Raw genomic sequence first — 18,723 nt, 5'->3', positions numbered from 1 at the left:
AGGACAAGAAGATAAATGGCGGATTCTAAATGTGAGGGAACGGCCCGTCCCAGAGAGCAACTGCTCATTTCTCTTTCTGTCTTCAACTCTGCACTGTTGTTCACTTTTTTGTCTTTTCTTCTTTTTTTGCCTTTTGCCATATATCCTTTCGCACTTTCTTGTATTTTGTCTAGCATCTCTCCAATAGCCTTTACGTCAGTATAAACAGTTTTATTTTATTTTATTTTATTTTATTTTATTTTATTTTATTTTATTTTATTTTATTTTATTTTATTTTATTTTATTTTATTTTATTTTATTTTATTTTATTTTATTTTATTTTATTTTATTTTATTTTATTTTATTTTATTTTATTTTATTATTTTATTTTATTTTATTTTATTCTTGGTATCAGTCAAACCAGTTTTGAGAACTGGATCATTGAATTGATTTTTAATGAAAATGATTTCAACATTCAACTCACTGACTAAATGATCCAGTTGTAATGAATAACAGCTCACTGTAGTCGGAATAATGATTTCAGTTTTGACCTTACGCGGCTTCTGAAGATTTGGAATATAGTGCACAGGTCATTCATGGCGCTTTTTATGGTTTTGGTCCTTTTTGTAAGGTTTTGGTCTTTTTTTGAAGCTTGAAAGCTTCAGTCCCCATTCATTGTAATTACGACATGAGGGTGAGTAAATGATGACCGGATGTTCATTTTTGGTTGAACTATCCCTGTAATGACTGCGTTTGCTTTCCCACAGCACTGTGTCTGTGGCTGTTTTATTATTCAGGTTATTCTTGTTTGCTGTGATCTCCACATTCCTCTCCGCTGTCTGCCTCTAGAACATGGGCGATGCACATCCCCACCACTAAACCCCTTCCTGTCTCAACCCCTTACAGTAGTTAGTTCCTCTCATCTGTATCTTTCTCTTTCCCTTTCCATTTCCGTTTGCCAATAGAAATTCCATATTGTGGGTGAATCTCCTGAAATCACGTTTCACACCAAAATTGTAGAGAAAAAAAAAGAAATTATATTTTGCATAAATAAAATGAAACCTATTTAGAGGATTAAAATAATGACGCAATGCAAAACAACGTTTAAATATTAAATCTTCAATACTCTCATTGATTCTAATTAGTATTTTTATTATTTTTTAAACTGTATTACTGACAGTTACTGTAATACAACGACATATCCAGTACCATTCAAAAGTTTGAGGTCAGTAAGTTTTGGTTTATGATTTATTTTTGGTGTATTTTTTAAAAAATAAATTTATACTTTTATTCAGAAAGGACACATCAAATTGCTCAAAAGTCACTTTTATATTGCTACAAAAATCTATTTCAAATAAATGCTATTCTTTAAACACACTGCTGGTCATGAAAGTAGGCTTAATTTTATTGTAGTAAAATATAATTTTAAATTAATTTCTGTTAAATTTGGGGTTAAATGTGCCCCAGACATCCTAACAGGTTTTGTGAGATCCACCCATGTCCATTCTTCGCACCTGAAGCTCAGCGTCAGTGTCCTGGATATTTGTGTTGGATCACGGCTGCTGTCCTGAGCTGCATGCGGCAGCCTCCCATCGCTCAGCGTCCTGTTATTTCCCTCTCCTTGTTTTTCCTGCATTGTGTTGTTGGTGAACAGTGACCTCTTCGCTCCCAGCTCTTTCGGCCTCCCCTCCCACGTTCTAATCATAAAGTGTGGAGTCCAGCACATCCCATCATTCCCCTCTCCTGTTTTCTTTACCAACGCGAGAGAACGCGGGGCGGCAGTATGAACATTAAGTGTGTATTTTGGTCCACGGACTCCAGTCGAGTGTGAAATTGTGGGGCTCTCCGGCTGAAAGCGGAAACGGCTGGAAAGGCCTCATGGATGGAGGGCTGCAGTTTTAACAGCGTGTCTGAGACTCTGCTTAAAAAAACAGAGCGCTGATGTACTGCATATGTGCAGAGGCCCTGTACATTATAGCACACGATATTTGTGATATTACTATTGAGATGTAACAGCTACTGTAACTCTAAATCGTTCTCCTGTTTTATGTTTTATCACATTATTCCTCATAAAAGCCTGTGTGCTGTTAAAGGAACAGTTCACCAAGGACTGGAGCTTTCCTCCGTCAAAAGGATTCAAAGGGAACCGTAATAGGATCGTAAAGTGGTCCATATAACTTATAGCGCTATATTCAAAGCCTTCTGAGTCCATATGATTGCTTTGGGTGAGAAATAGACCAAAATTCAAGTTACTATTTTACCTTCCAGTAAGTGAGTCAGTGAGCAGAAATTAAACTGGATCATCAGGTTTATGAATGAATCATTTAGAACTCAATCAAATGATTCATTGAAAATATTTGACTCTAAAAAATGATTCATTCATGAATCAGGCAACATTACTTGCTGTAATGAACTCTTTATGAGCTCATAATGGCGGATGTCAAGATTTTCAGTGAATAACAAGGAACATTTTGGTTTGTTTGTTGTCTGTAGTCAATGTATGAGATTCAGAATGTGTATGAGACACATGAGACACTTTTTTGGTGCGTTTCCATTTTTTTATAAACTAGAAAGCTCTAATCTCAATTCAATACACAGTTACACCAAAGAAAGACGCACATAAAGGTTTGAAACGACTTGAGGGTAAGTAAATGAGTTTTTAGATTTGAGTGAACTGTCTCTTTAAATGTTTTTGTTTCCGAAACCAGGTCCAGTTTATTTGATCCAATCTGATCTGACTGAATTAAATAATTTTGATTGCGTGTTTGAATACAAATGTGCGTTTTGAAAAGAAAAAAAAACTGTCACATGGCAATTTGTCTTGGATCTTCGTGCTTCCTGATGTTGAAATTGGCTCGAAACTGGCTGGCTGTGGTTCCAATCTGCATATTTACATGTGTTTGTGCTCAGGTTGTTTCAGTGCAATCAGGGACTGTGGCATGACGTTAACAAAGTCTCCTCCTGCTTCTCATTAACTTTTTCTCCCCCCCGCCTGAACCTGATCGTCTACATTCAGAGGTAGATATAAGTGCTCTCTGATTTAATATTCATTTCCCTTGCCCTCAGGCCTCTCTATTGGACCTGAAGGAGCACGCCTCGTCCTTGGCCTCCTCTGGACTGAAGAAGGACTCCAAGCTGAAGAGTCTCGAAATCGCTCTTGAGCAGAAAAGAGAGGAATGCACCAAATTTGAGAGTCAACTCAAGAAGGTGAGCCAGACAACTGGAGGGAATTGAAGCATCACAGCTAGCAAACACACAGTCTCGTCGTCAGCTAAGCAACCGAGAACGCCTAACAAGCCATTAGGGTGACTGGCATGCCGTTAGCGCTACATTGACAACACTTAATACAGTGACAGCGAGCTGAATGTTCGCTCAAGTGCACTTTACCTGTGGAGTTTTTCCTCTGTCGAGTACTATAGAGGGAAGATATTAGCTCTGTTCCAGACCTGAGCGAGACTGTGATCAACATAGGCTGCTACCTTCAATGACAGCATCCTAAATGAATTAGAATCTTATACTTGACTCATTTGAAACACTTCAACAGCACAATTATGTTAACAGGCACTCAAATGCAAGTGCGAAAAGATACTCAACAAACATTCATTCCAATAGAGTCTGATCAGAAGACTTTAGATATATAAAGAGGGTGCACTTACATACTTAGGAATGGGAGAAAGAGCAAATGCAGAATATAGCGGAATAAATCCTGCCTTCTAAATAAAAGGCCATGCACTTTTTAATGCCATCTGAGCATAAGAAACATTTATGGGGCCGTCATGTCAGATTTTGTTGCTGATTTGAAATATGTAACTTAATTATGAGTGTTGCAAGCAGATTTTGAGATTTCAGGATTTGATTTATTTAAATAGATATGTTACAAATGTTGCCCAGCTAGACTGCTCTCTTGGAACAGGTTTTGGAACAGAGCTATTTAATGAATTTCATATCTTATGGCTCCTGCACACTACAGAGATCTCTGATCGCATTGCACTACGTAAATTCTAACGTGCAGGTGCGCTTATGCCTCACTTCTGTGACTCGTGTCTTGGAAACTGCTGTGTATGTTCCCAGTTAGGGCTGCACAATATTGGAAAAAACTGATGTTGTGATATTTAGTTCTCCTGTGATTTATTATTACAATATGAAAAATAGTTTTTTTTTTTTTTCAACTGTTGACTAAAAAAATTTATATATATATACAGTGTATGTATATATATATATATATATATATGAAAAATACATTTATATTTATTAATTGTCATTATTATTGCAGTATAAAAATTATGTCAAAACAGTGTTGTAATGTAAAAAAATATTTAATTAAATAAATAATTTGATTTGATTTTATAATACACTGTAAAATTACAATATTACCATTAACTATTAATTACAATATCAATGTATTTTGGCACATTGTCAGCAAATAAGTGTTCACACTGTTTGTTTTTAAGTGAAGCATGGCACTGTTCATGTTTTCCGCTCATGATAGTGCTTTTCAGAGTGGCTTGATTCACAGTAAATGAACTAAGCTGCTTTGAGATGCTAAAAAACATTATGAGCTGCATGCATGTACTGTAAATGAACAGTGCCATGCTTCAGCCATAAACAATATCAGTTTTATTTCGATATATTGAGCATATCGTATTCCCAATCATCTCAAGTCTCTTCTTTTTGTAGCTCATGCTACTTCAAACCACTACAAGTGATGCTCTGACACCGCTTGATACTCCAACCATGTCTGTGACTTCTCTCCTCTTCGCCATCTGTTTTCACACTCTTCTAATTCTCTTTTCTCTTGTCTTCTTTCCTCATCCTGCCTCATCGTCTCTTGATTTTTAACCAGATCAAATGTTTCTCACTTTTTGTTTAAAAAATATTTCGTCATCACTCTCTGTGTGTATCACCCAATTCTGTTTTCTTCCCCAACCCCTCTGTGTTTTTCTTTTCTTTCTTTCTGAAAGCGCTCTGAGCTCATTTCAGGCCATCCCTTCAATCTTGTAAGTGCATCTCGGTGTGAAAAGCCTCCCTTAGCAGTGCCAGCATATGTGTGTGTGCATGCGTGCGTGCGTGCGTGCGTGTGTGTGTGTGTGAGACTAATAAATGTGTGAGTGGAGCTTTGCTTGCATGAGCTGGAGGCTTATCTCAATTTTAGTTTTGTGTGTATGTAAGATAGAGAGGATATGTTAGGGAGCTGGCGGAGTCTCTTGAGTGTTCTGAGATTTGCTTGCATGTGATCTGTCCTTATCTAAAGCTTGAGAGTGGTGATCTTGTGTGGTTTGATGTTGGTCCTCAGCGGAGCTTGGATTTAGTGGTGTGTTTGTAAGCTGATATGTGTCGCATTGAGCTTTGTCAGTATGGTGTGCACGTGTCTTTACAGATGCTACACTTTTAAAGTGCCCAACCATAATTGTTAGTGTTAGTATAGTTGTCTTAAAGGGACAGTTACCCTCAAAAAGTAACATTTGTCATCATTTGTTTACTCTCTTGTCATTCCAGACTAGTATGATGGAACATGGGCATGATGATGATGATGATTATTATTATTAGTGTTTGATTCTTATTAATATTTGAGTTATTATGGTTAACAAATATTAAAATCATAAATCAATTTTTATTACTTGAATTCAAATAAACTTAAACAGTAATATACAGTATAGTGTGTGTATATATATATTTAACTCGTGATTAATCGCAAATCGCAAATTTTTATATGTTCTAAATGTACCTTAAATTAATACTTTTCAAGTTTTTAATACTCTAATCAATATGGGCATGGACAAATAAGGATGCTTTATGCAATATGTTTATTATTAGTGAAACCCTAGTCAACATAGGGCATGAAGACTAGATGTGTTTTAAAGGTCATAGATGTTTTTCAAAGAACTTGTTCATGTCTATTAGACACATAAAAAAGAACAGAAATACCAGGTTCCCATTATGTCTCTTTATTTGCACTGAGCAATTTACTTACACAAGTCCGTTTACATTTTCGCACGACAGGGCAGCTCACTTCTTCTGAACATGCAAAATGTACATTTATTATTTATTATTACATTTGTTTGCCTCTCTGTGCCCACATGCATGTTTTTGATGCAGCTAAATTCTCAATAAAACTGTTTTCATTGCTATATTGTACTGTTTCTGTTGTCAGACAATGGAATGAATATGAAATAGTGACTGAAACGTGACCCATTAAGACTGCATAACCAGCTCTCCCTTCCAAGGTGTTAATCTGCACAAAAATCCTGATTTATAATCGAGCCGTTGTCCGATTAAATCAAATAGGCTACACATAAAATAAAGACAATAGCTGTGCTGTGATTTTGGCTATACTTGCATGTACTGATGAAATCGAATACACATAAGACAAGACAAAGACATTGCCTGTGCTCTGATTTTGGCTATATGCATATAAAATTAGAGACGCAACAGTATATCTATTTTAACTGAAAGCGCTGCTCCTCTCAGCCACTCGCTGAACAGAGCAGACGCAGAGAAAGAGATGTGTGTGCAGCGGGAAACAGAGACCGGCGAGTCTCAGAAACTAAATAAGGTTTGGGCAAATCGTCTCAGGTTACTTATGTAACCATGGTTCCCTGAGTAGGGAATGAGACACTGCGCCCTCTAGGGGTCGCTATGGGGAACGCCTCGTCGTGACCCGTGTCTGAAGCATACATTATATATATATATATATATATATATATATATATATATATAAAACTAAGAATGAGGTTAAAAACACACAACAAAATTAGTAAACCCTTAACTAAAATTATAAAAATAAAAATTTATTCAAACAGTTAAAACTATAATAGTATCTCAATGATACTAAACTAACCCTGACTACTACTACCATTTTATTATTTTATTTTGTTTTACTTAATTAAAATACCTTTTATTTTAAAATATACTAGTCAACATCTGAAGTGGATCAAAACCTTTCATCAAAGTTGTCCTAAAACCAAATATCAAAATGCGTTCTTGTCTTAGGACAACTTTGATGAACTTTTTTGATCCACTTCAAATGTTGAGTACTGTGGTTTGAAATACATTTTGTTTAATGTTTTAGTCTCTCTTTTTTTTTTTAAAGTAAATTTATATTTACAGTGAATTAGCAATTCAAGACAGTATTGTCATATACCTATTCATTTTATGTAATTTCTCCATTTTCAGGTGAAAAAACAAACAAACAAACGAACAAAAAAACTATATACATCCTCAAGCCCAAAATTGAAACTGTAATGGCATTTATAATGATTTTTATAGTGTTTTTTGTGCGTTTTGAAGTTTGACAGTCTGTCTTTTTGTTTGTGGAAAAGAGCAGAATAAACACTCTTCCAAATTTCTCCTTTTGAGTTTTCCAGAACAAAGTCATACAAGTTTGGAACAACATGACTGAGTAAATGATGACATCTTGAATTAAATCACTCCTGTAAATATTCATACGCTTAAGTGTTCATAGTCTGTGTACTTCGGTGTATGTAGGCGATTGTGGTTGTTAGTTTTTTCAGACTGCAATGAAATCTGTGCAAGTACATTTATTTCTGAATGGTGATGCTGAGCTCTCGTATGAACTGGTCACCTCCATACGCATATTCAGAGCTCTTTGCATGGCTCGATGAGAAGATCTGGGTCCCATCGTCCGTTCCAAGAGTAATGAAATCTCTGGCAGCGTGTGTGTGTCTGTGTTCGCATATGAAAGCAGTGCAAGTGAAAACCCGCTGACGGCTCGGTGGGCGTCTGCTGTGATTGGATGAGACAGAAAGGGGGCGGAGGCGGAGGCCTCGATTGTCCCGCGTGACTGTCAGGAGTGTATGAAGATGGAGGTGTCAGCACGGCTCACGAAATGAGAACAGACATGCCACCAAGACATCCAACGGTCTACATTACTCAAACCAGCCAAGAGTTCCGCAATGCACTTCCTCAACTACTTCATATGGACGCACATCAAAACTCTCTTTTATATCCCCTGCTGCGCACACATGCGCTTTTATATCATTCAACACCGAGATGTTGTCTCACAAGAACATTTATAGGTCAAGAAAGTCAGCATAAATGCATATAAACACTGCAAATGTGTGCTGTTTTCACACAGCCGCTCTTTTATTTTGCTCGGCCAAACAGGCACAAGCACAAACACATTATTAAACAACATTATTAAACGGCGTTTCCCACAAGCCCCTGTTTGGTGCACTCTGGGACACTGGTTGTTCCTTTGAAAGATGGTGCCGTATGGATTGACCGCTCTGGCTTTCCAATACCAACAAGCTTCATGGAGCTTACAAGCAGACACCCGCTAATAACTGTATACAGATGCTAGTTATTTCCTACCCAGTCTGTCTGTCTCGCTGTCACTTTTTCTTTTTTGTCCTTTTTTCTGATGTTCAAAGTACACATCTGTGTCCGTATTGTGAAGGGGTTTGTCAGTGGTCCTGAACACATGCTTTTCATGTGATCAGAAGAATGTGGCACATTCCAAGAATACGGTACACTTTTTAAACACATCAATATCTATATCCCTCCTTTAATTGTTAGATATATTCAAGGATGCATCTGCCAATTAAAATCATGCAACAAAGTTGCTATTTTGACATTTATTGTACTAAAAGTAAATCATCTATTTTCACATTTTTACACACTTTTTGAATGCTAACTGCATTTGTCAAACTTTAACATTCCCCATTATTTTAATAAGAAAATTATTTTATAATTTAAATTATCATTTATTTTATATCATTTATGGGAAATATAAGTCTATCAAACCAGCATTGGTCCCAACCTAGCTACTTTTATTTTATTTTATTTCATTCATTCATTCATTCATTCTTTTTAAAAACAAATAGACTGTTTGTTCCCTGAAACTCACTCAGATTTTTGTTTTATGTTATTATTTTATTTTTGTAGTATTATTCATTCATTATTTTTTTTTAAATAAAAAGATTGTTTGCCCCTGAAACTCAGATTTTTTTTTATTTTTAATTAATTAATTCATTTTTTTAAACAAAAAGACTGTTTGCCCCGAAACTCAGATTTTATTTTATTTTTTATTTTATTTTATTTTTTATTATTCATTTATTCATTCATTCTTTTTTTAAATAAAAGACTATGTTTGTCCCCTGAAACTCACTCAGATTTTTATTTTATTTTATTTATTCATTTTTGTTATTCATTCATTTAAAAAAATTTAAATAAAAAGAGTAACTCAGATTTTTATTTTATTTTATTTATTTATTTTTTTTTGGAGGTGTTCAGTCAGCTGACTGGTAAACACATGACAAAATGTGTCTCAGTGAAATGATGAAAAATTAATCCTTTCTAGATAATAGTATCTGCATCGACCATTATTTTATTTTATGTTATATTTTGTTTTATATGTATTTTATTTTATTATTCATTACATTTTGTCTATTTAATTTTCATATTTAATTCATAGAAAATAACAGTCAAAAGGATTTACATTTTTTCTTTTTGTTATTAAACTGTATTTATACCCCAAATTTTAGTAACCAGGTTGGAAAAAGTTGTAAACCTCCATTTGAAGAAAATGAATAGAAAATAAACAGCTCAAATTATATTTAATTTTTAGTTGTATATTTTTGTTACCATTTTCTGACGGTTAAGCACCTCCTTTCACTGACTATTTGTTGAAAAAGAAAATAAATAATTACATCATTTTAATGTTGTAGACCCTATTCGTGGAAAGTGCCTTGTACTGACAGATTTTTTTTGCTCCGCCCCCTTTCTGACACATTCTTGATGCTAATTGCACGTTAAATGTGTGTATCGTATGTTTTCATATACAAACTTTAATTTCTCTGCCAGACTTAGCCTTTTACACGCACTCTCATGCACCAGCTGGCCCGTCCACAGATGACAAGCTCTTGGCGGTCAGAGTGGAAACCTACTCAACCTCAGGCCGAGACTTTAATAAAGCTAATTAGCAGGGCCTAAACGTCACCTTCAAATATTATCCCCAATAAACCAGAACAGTCCTCTTTCACACAGTGCCAGTCTGAAGAGACCTCGGATGCCAGACACTTTGCTGTATTTTTTTATACCAGCACTGTTGCAGGTTTCTAGTGAGGAAAAAGGTTTTTTAATCACTTTTCATGCCTGGTTAGTTTTGTAACCATATTTTGGACACATTGAAACTATCTTTGAATGTCCTCTGCATTCAGATGTGGTATGTACACATTTATGCGCATGTAGTCATGGTGTAAATGACACAGAGCTCTTGTGTCCTCAGCTTGTAAAGCCTGCACTGTGTTTGTGTTTTCACAGCAGCAGGAAGACACCTGTGTTCTTTTAGAGGACTTTTATGAAAGAAACATTACGGCTGACTCCTTTAATTGTCCAGGGAAATGAACTGATTTACTTTTCATTAGAGGAGGCCCTTGACCCGGCCCTTTAGACGGCCGTAATGTCACTAATTATTTTGATGACTTCAGCATAATTGTGTTTCCATGTGTCCCTGTAATGAGAGCGTATCCTGTCGTGATGTCATGGGGGAGCTTACACACAGCCTGCAGGTGTGAGGCAAGTGTCTGAGATCTCAAAACAGCCCACAGACACACACACAAACGCGCGCACTCATGACAGTGGTCTGACCGCTGACAGCTTGTCTTTGGAGAGCTGAAGTCAGGGGAGCCTCATGTCTTCTTGTCCATTCACAGCACAGACCCGTGCAAAACCAAAGCTTGTCAAACTATTCAGGGGAGGACATTATAAAACTGCTTTGAGACTTTTTCTGGGGTGTAAGGCCTGTTTACACCAAATCCAGTGTGATTAAATAATACATTAAATATTTGCAAACAATTTATCTCAGACAACACTAATGTCAATTTTTATTTTATTTAAAAAGTTTTTAATTAACTCATTTCATTTTATTTTATTTTAGGTGTTCCCTTGGCGGTGTCAATCACAAAAACACATGACAAAATGTGTCTCAACTCAGTGATGAAAAATTTATCCTTTCTAGATATCACTATCTGTATCAGTCATATTATTTTATTCTATTTTTTCATAATTTTATTTTATTTTATCAATCATCTTACTGGCAAACATGACAAAATATATCTCAACTCAGATAAAAAATGAAATGAAAAATATATGCAACAGTTTTTTTAAATAATGTACTGTAAAATGTATTTTAATAAAATAAATACATTTTACAGTACATTATTTTTTATTTTTAAAATTTTTATCATCTTAATTTATTAATTTATTATTATCATCTTATTTGGTAAATTTATTTTAATTTATCAGTGTATTATTATTTTAATTTATAATTATATTATTTTACATTTTTAAAAAAATCCAGACTTTGTTGTGCTTGCCCCCTGAGACTCTATTTTTGGCCCCTAAAGGCTCAATCTATCGCAGTTGAGGCTCAGACAAATGCAGGACTGTCGGAGTGCATTTCCACACTTGAGCAGGAGGTGGCGCGTTACAAAGAGGATGCTGGGAAGGCACAGGCCGAGGTGGACCGGCTCCTGGAAATCCTCCGTGAGATGGAGAATGAGAAGAACGACAAGGATCGCAAGATCAACGAGCTGGAGAGGTACACAAACTTACACGTTTACTCTTAGTATAAGAGTAATGAAGACAATATAGACTTCTGTTGTTTTTACAGTATGTAGCTACTATTGACTAATCCAAATCCTTTTTAAATTTAAACATCATTTATTTCATTCGTGAATTTTTTTCCGCAAAGTAAGGTTCTGCAAGATTTAAGTCACTTTTGGGGATAAAACCCCCAAATGAGCGGATACTTGCAAACTCTTACTTGGTTTGTGTCTGTTTTACCACGTTTGTTGCTACGCATGTAATCTTCAGTTCCATGTTCAGTTTATCTTGTATTTAGCCCAATATTTTTCAATTTTTCATTTATGCAACTTCCACAATTTATTTTCCATTCTCCATCTGCCATGTTTCCACTGCAGGATTCATGATTGCTTGCTGAAATAAAAGCAACAATATCAGCCTTTCTACAGCATCAGTAAAAATTTCCCTTGTATTGAGTATTGCGACAACCCTAGTGTAAATGTACCTATTTCTATATATCGCTACTAACAGATAAGTCACCAATTCAGTTCAAAAGAGTTTTTTTTTTGTATCTAGTTTTTTGTATTTAAGACTCTAGGGTGTCCTTGTCATTGTATACTTCAACTGTGTTCACATTAGTACTCTATGTCCTCTCAACATTTTTTGGTTTTAGAGCAAGAGCTAAAAGAGCTGTTTGGGGCAAGGATGAAGACGAGGGTGTCTTCTGTTTGTGTTCTTTGTTAGCTGCCATTCTCACCCACTCAGTCATTTCTTATCCTCCGTTTATTTTGGCGTTAGACCAGAACTGAGTTGCAGGAGATTTGGAGAGCAACTTCAGCGCTCATCCCACAGCATTATGGGATTCTGGCATTGTTTGATAGATTCATTGCAAGCATAGATTTAGTTCTAATCTCCAACACATTGCTCTGTTCCCGAAGTACACTACCATTCAAAAGTTTGGGATCGGTAAAATTTTGAAGGTTTTTAAAAAAAAGTTTCTTATGCTCATCAAGGCTGCATTTATTTGATCAAAAATACAGAAAAAAATGTAATTGCAATTTAGCGCTGCGTCACAGAAATTAATTATAGTTTAAAGTATATTAAAATAGGAAACCAATATTAGAAATTGCAATAATATTACACAGTATTTGTGTTTATTTCTGCATTTTTGATCAAATAAATACAGCCTTGATGAGCATAAGAGACTCCATTAAAAACATTAAAAATCTTATTGATCCCAAACATTTGAAAGGCAGTGTATGTTCTGTGTTCATAGACGTGGAGAATAAGAGCTCCAACTATTATGCATGTCTGCTCCTCCCAGGATATGTTGCACTTTATGTCGGTGGTGTAAACATCTGTGTTTTTGGCCTGTTTAATTGGACTAATTAATGGAAGGCAGATATAGAGCTTCTCTCGTCTTGGCTTTCATAAAGAAATAAAGGAGATGAATAATTGAAATAGGGCTTGAGTGTAAACAGACAAGAGTCTGGGCTGGAGGTGAAGAGTTGTGGAGGTCACAGATGTTGATGTTGTGCATTGACAGTCGTGTAGTACTCCCTTTCAGCCTCCGTCAGGCTGTGTTGTAGTTGGAATCCTGACAGGGCCATTTATTTGCTCTTGCCGTTGGATACTAGAAGTGTTTTTAGGTGGATTTCTGTTGATTCATAAATATTCATCTGACGCGCACTGAATGTCTCACACTTTCTTAACAGATCTGCGTTAGGAGAGGATTAGACTAAAACAAACTCCATATGCTTGGCTCGATGCATCATTCATGTCAACCGAGAGACGATTTCTGAAATAAACACCAGCCGCAATCGCTAACCGTGGTGCTCCGGGCTAATTACCGCTCAGAGTCGAGTTATGTTCTCGAAACACACCGGGGAGTTCGGTTCTCAAAAACCTCCCATTGTTCTCCGTGTCGTAGTTTTCCAGCACTCTTGATGTGGTTGTGACGGAGAGTTGTTCAGACAGATCCTCTTTTGTTAGCACCTGCGTCTTTAATCAAGATGCGAGTGGCAGGTAGAAGCGACGCGTTCTGTTCAGAGTCAGGATTACCTTTCTCCGAATGCTCCGAGATGGAGAAGCCAACGCTCCTCTTGTTGCAGATCAATAGTGCGGTGCCTCCGCACTATTGAGGAGGTCTTGTTCAAAAATGCCTTCAAAGTCACAGAAAAATGGCAGAGGGTGAATTGGGGCATTGGGGTATTTATTTCATAAATCCGGTAGCTGTAAATTTGCAGGTAATTATGGAGGATTGTAAGGCTTACTGTTTGAGATGGAGCTAAAATGGGAGGGTGAGCTAGAGGAGACAAGTAGCAAAGAAATAGAGGTAAAACAAATGAAAAAAGCACAACAGAAGTACTATTTGTAAGAATAGTGAAGCAGAGTCTCAAAATATGATACGCCTTTGAGTTTCAGAAAAGATGCGGTGCATTCTATGGAAATGTTTAAGGACTAAATTTAACACATTACTTTAGTGCATTTTTTGAGTGTTATTTTAATATTGAAACATAAGCCATACAAAACACTCTCAGAACATCTACAACTTCACCCACTAGTATATTTTGTAATAAAATAGGTATGTCACCAAAGATTAAAAACATTTAATAATAATAATAATAATAATAAAAATATAATTTAGTAAATGATTAAATAAAAATGTAAAAAAAAAAACATATAATATGTATATTATGTAATATAATGTATGTTTGGAGTTTTATACTATATTATATATTATTATTATATATAGTATACAGATAAAATGTATATAGATGTATGTATTATATTATATTAAATTATACTATATTATATTATATTATTGTATTTCTAGTCTAGATTTGAATAAACCTATGTGAATATTCTGACAAATTGACTATTGAATTGAATTGACAAATTGAATATTCTGACTGCGAATGTTCCTTTATAGTAAGTTGTAATACATTTTTTTTTATTAATATTATTACATTTTAAGCCCAGTTTATGCTCTTCTCTGCAAATTTGATGTATAATTGTGAATAAATGGATTAATTCATCTGTATATTCATATAATCACTTTTCACAGCCTTACTAAAGATGCATATGGTTTTCATGAACTTTGCATTTTTTTAAAGGAAGAAGCATGTGAGATTGCATGTCACATTGTCAGGTTCTACCATCATCTTTGTGATTTAAATTTTTTATGTATTTTTCCTTTCACTTTGCATTTATCAGCAAGTCTACATGTGAAGGCTCATGCGCTGTTAACTCTTGTCTTAGCTTTACAAGTTAACCCAGCTCAATCTAGGTGTATTTTCACCTCTCTTTCTCTCTTTCTTCTTCTGCATTTCTCTTCACTGGAATGCTGTCTACTTCCCAGTCTGCTTTCAAGGTCAGTATGCCTACTTTCCTCCCCTGCACTTCCTTACAACTGCAAATCAACGTCTTTAGGTTGTAACACACAAACTATATGCTGCTTTACCAGGGCCTGCTCTGTAAATCATTTTAAGAATATTTCGAATGATCCGGGACCTGTGTTTCTGAGGGGCTGGTGGGGGGAAAACTGTATCTGCTAGACGGGGGGGAAATAATTCAGCGGTTGATTGTGGTGTGGTGGTGCCCTTGGGCGATACACTTAACCCCAATTTGCTCTTGTTGCTTCCATCACTCCCCTTGGACTTGCTTCTAAAGTTTCTATGGAAAAAAAGAGAAATTGCTCTGACCTGAATTGATTAAAGGTTCAAAAGAAAGAATGAGGAAACCTGGGAAGGTCAAGCAGGCGCTACAAACAGAAGAGCTTGTCTTATTAATGCATGCTAGCTTACCTGTGAGGTCTGCTGAGACGAGTTCAGAAGAAGAAAAGAAGGACTCACCAGAGCTTCTGCTGTATGCAGATGACAGATTGAAAGGAAAAGAACGTGGGAGAGCCCTTGCAGAACTTCTAATTGGAGCGTAAAGAATCTCCATCAGTCATTTTCTCCCGAGCGGTGTTGAAAAGCTTGCCTCTTCTGCCAGAGCACCGTCGATACAGACATGTCCCGCTACAGCCGGGATCTCTGCGCTCGACTTGTTTATCATGGTTATTATTTGCATCTCTTTTTAGTTTGGTCTGGAACAGAGACTTGTCAAGCTGTTTTATTTTTTCCGCTCTTATTACTCCACTAGAAAACAAGCCGAATGTTTCGGGAGCGCTTGACAACTGTCATTCTCTCTCACTCTCGATCTCTTTCTCGCTCATCCTTCTTCTCCTCCTCTTTGTTATTTTGGCTTTTTTGATTTATTCTCTGGAACTCAGCAACACAACAAACAGGGCTGATTTGATATCTCCCCCAGATGAAGGGGCACGGCGTAATGAAAAGGAATCCATGTCAGTCTGAAATGAATTTTCCCCAGTGTTACACATTTGCTGCTGAGCTCTAGGGCCTCTTGATTTAGTCTACAAATGCTTGACAATAAATGTGATGTGCATCGTTCCCTGAAGTATGAAAGCTTCCGGTCTTCTCTTTCTCTCTTTCTTTGTTTCTGTTCTTCTGTCTCATTCTCTTGTTCTTTATTTCTTTTCTTTTTTTCTTTGTTTATTTCACTCTTACTCTTTTTCTCTTTCATTCTCAACCTCTAATTATTCTCTGATTTTCATTCTTCTTTCTTTTTGTCTTTATAACTGTATTTCTTTTTATCTCTTACTTGTTGTCTCTTAGTCTCTATGGCTATGGCTCTTGGCACAATTGTTTTGCCTATAATTAAAAAATGTAGTGTTCTTTTTTTATAATCATGCATGCAATACAATACATTGCATACAATATTTAAAAATAGATTTTTTCTTTTGTAATTTCTTTATAATTCTTATTTTTCTTTTAGTATTTTTTGGCATAACTGTTTTGTGTACGACATAAAGTCTTATTTGACTGATTTGTGTCCAATATTTAAAAAAATCTTTAGTATTTTCTTTTTAATTGTTTCTTTTTTCATGCCATAATTATTTTTTCTACTCTATTATAATTTTTTTTATTTTTATTATTTTATTACATTTATTTTGACAATTTATTTGTGCACACTATTTCAATTCTTTTTTCTTTAGTATTTTATAAGTGCAATCAATTTTAATTAAGATTAGCATGCAGTATGTTATTTTAGGAATATTTAATATATATATTGTCTTTGTAATATATAGTAATATATTTTGTAATATATTTTGTCATTCCTCCCTCTGTTTTTCCTCTCTCTCCCACATTCTCTGTTTGTGTAATTTAAGTCACCATTACTCATTCTGGAGAGGTAGAAGGCTGTATTTCTGGGTTTTGTCTCATTATTTTGGGAGGCTGTTCTGCTGCGCTGGTCTGCCGCTCTCGGTTCCCTCGGCAGGTGAAGGCCACAATCCCGCACAGACAGGGAGGTCTGCGTCTCTGGGCCTGTCGATGATTGCATACGATCCGGCCGGCTCGGGGAACACCTCCACCTGTCTGTTGTCTCTGTGTGCTTTCCAGTTAGCTTTGGCTGGTCTGGCTTCAGGGCCAACCGCATGATTAACTAGATTAGTCAAGGGCCGGAGGGAATCATCCGCTCCACGTAGGACGGTATGTAAGAGACGCAGGGACACCCCATCGTGCACCTGGCCACAAAACCTCCTCGGAAGCCAAAGTCTATTAGGCTCGAAAAGTTCGCTCTCACCACAGACAGAACTGTGAAAATGAGCCCTGCTATCAAGCCAGCTCTGCTCCACCTGCTGCTTGAGAAAAATGGCCACAGTCTGCGAAGAACCCACATTTCCTGTCTTTTATTAGTCCTGAGCTCACGAACATATCCTGAACGCCAGGAAGGAGATATCCGGCCAATATAAAGACACAATTGACATTAAAGGATGACTTTGAGAGGGATGAGGGATGAAGTAAACACACACTCTCAAACAGTCTTTGATGGCGTTCCACTCCGTTCTCTGCCGGTCAAACAGGTTGGGCTTGCAATAAACAGAAAGGTTTTTGTCCTTACTCAACCTTTTTGCTGTTTATTCCATCCTGGACTGTTAGTGTGGGCACACTTATGTGCAATTCTGTCAGCACGGTTGAAAAGAACAAGAAAAATGACATCAAAATGTGGGCCCAAATGGCTTGGATGAAAACGCTGCGCGGTAACCATCTGCAGCCTTCTGCGTTGCGCAGCCCGCTCATAAATGCACGTTGGCTTCGTAACATAAGACGCTTTTCTGTTTTCTACCCAGAATTCCTCATAACAGCGTGATGGATTTATTTCTTCAACATCGATTTCCTTGTGCATTCATCTCAAAATTGCACCCAATTTTACCATTGGGTCTTGTTTTATGTTATTAAGTGTCAGGTGTGATTGAACTTTGGAATAACGTTTGCTTTAATGCCGGCCGGGCCTCATTTCTCCAGTTAAATGACCACAAAACGTAATTGTTTAGAAATGTAGGTTCATATTATTTTGAGAAAGGAAATGTTGAAAGAGCGAACATTTTATAAGGAGTCATTTTAAGGGCTTGTGCATTTTGGGTTGCTAGCTCGACCTTGCGGTGGTGGTCATTCAGCAGTGTTCACTTTTGCCTCATGGCTTTGGGAAGGACTTGTTCTTCCTTTGAGCGCAAAAAGGACTTTTTTGGTTTTTGTGTTTTGAGAGGCGTTTACTAGATGCATGTTTCAAAGACTTCATTATGCAGAAGTTTAGAACATCTTTATAGCCGAAAGTTAGCAAACTTTCTGATGTTTGCTCACACGTTTCAGCCGATATCTTGAGAATTTCAAAGTGCTTTCAAGCCTTACCCTGTAAACATTGCCTGGAGCTGTCTTGCGTATGAATTATTAATAGTAAGATCTGGACCAAAATAATGAATTACTATTTTTGATAATATTCAAGGGTTTGAGCGCCATGAAAATAAGATTCATTAAAAAGCATTAGGTTAGACTGGAGTGCAGAAATTCTCTTCTGAACGCATTTTCACCTGTGTGTCCAAATGTGTGTTTTGTTTGGATTTATATGTTACGTTTTGATGTATAATTAGTGTGTTTGTCCTCTAGACAAGCTCAAAATTGTGCTGAAAGATTATTTTCTTTCTCTCCCGCCCTGTCATAGACCTGTTTACCTGTTTTTCATTTTTTCCACTCATGTTAATGTTGCTTCTCTCGTCGCCTGAAGCCGCACTGACACTCAAATATAGTACAGTTTTCCTACACTCTAAAAAATGCTGGGTTGTTTCAACCCAACTTT

General features: G+C 36.3%; 1 protein-coding gene across 7 annotated transcripts in view; it reads left to right on the top strand.

Moving 5' to 3' along the window:
• The window catches only part of erc1b (ELKS/RAB6-interacting/CAST family member 1b), a 231,614-nt gene that overhangs the window by 58,657 nt on the left and 154,234 nt on the right, over positions 1-18,723 (top strand). For 3 of the 7 annotated variants that reach the window (XM_016447523.1, XM_016447520.1, XM_016447525.1), the window contains exons 10-12: positions 3,046-3,186; positions 11,346-11,539; positions 14,885-14,896. In XM_016447523.1, coding sequence (XP_016303009.1) covers positions 3,046-3,186; positions 11,346-11,539; positions 14,885-14,896 — 347 coding nt within the window. Of the gene's footprint in view, positions 1-3,045; positions 3,187-4,940; positions 4,977-11,345; positions 11,540-14,884; positions 14,897-18,723 lie in introns of all 7 variants that reach the window. The other 4 variants (XM_016447524.1, XM_016447521.1, XM_016447526.1 and 1 more) reach the window with 2 other exon arrangements.

This window comes from Sinocyclocheilus anshuiensis, unplaced genomic scaffold (assembly GCF_001515605.1).
Source record: "Sinocyclocheilus anshuiensis isolate Anshui unplaced genomic scaffold, SAMN03320099.WGS_v1.1 scaffold283, whole genome shotgun sequence".
Lineage (NCBI taxonomy): Eukaryota > Metazoa > Chordata > Actinopteri > Cypriniformes > Cyprinidae > Sinocyclocheilus > Sinocyclocheilus anshuiensis.
This window is presented reverse-complemented; position numbering and strand designations above follow the sequence as displayed.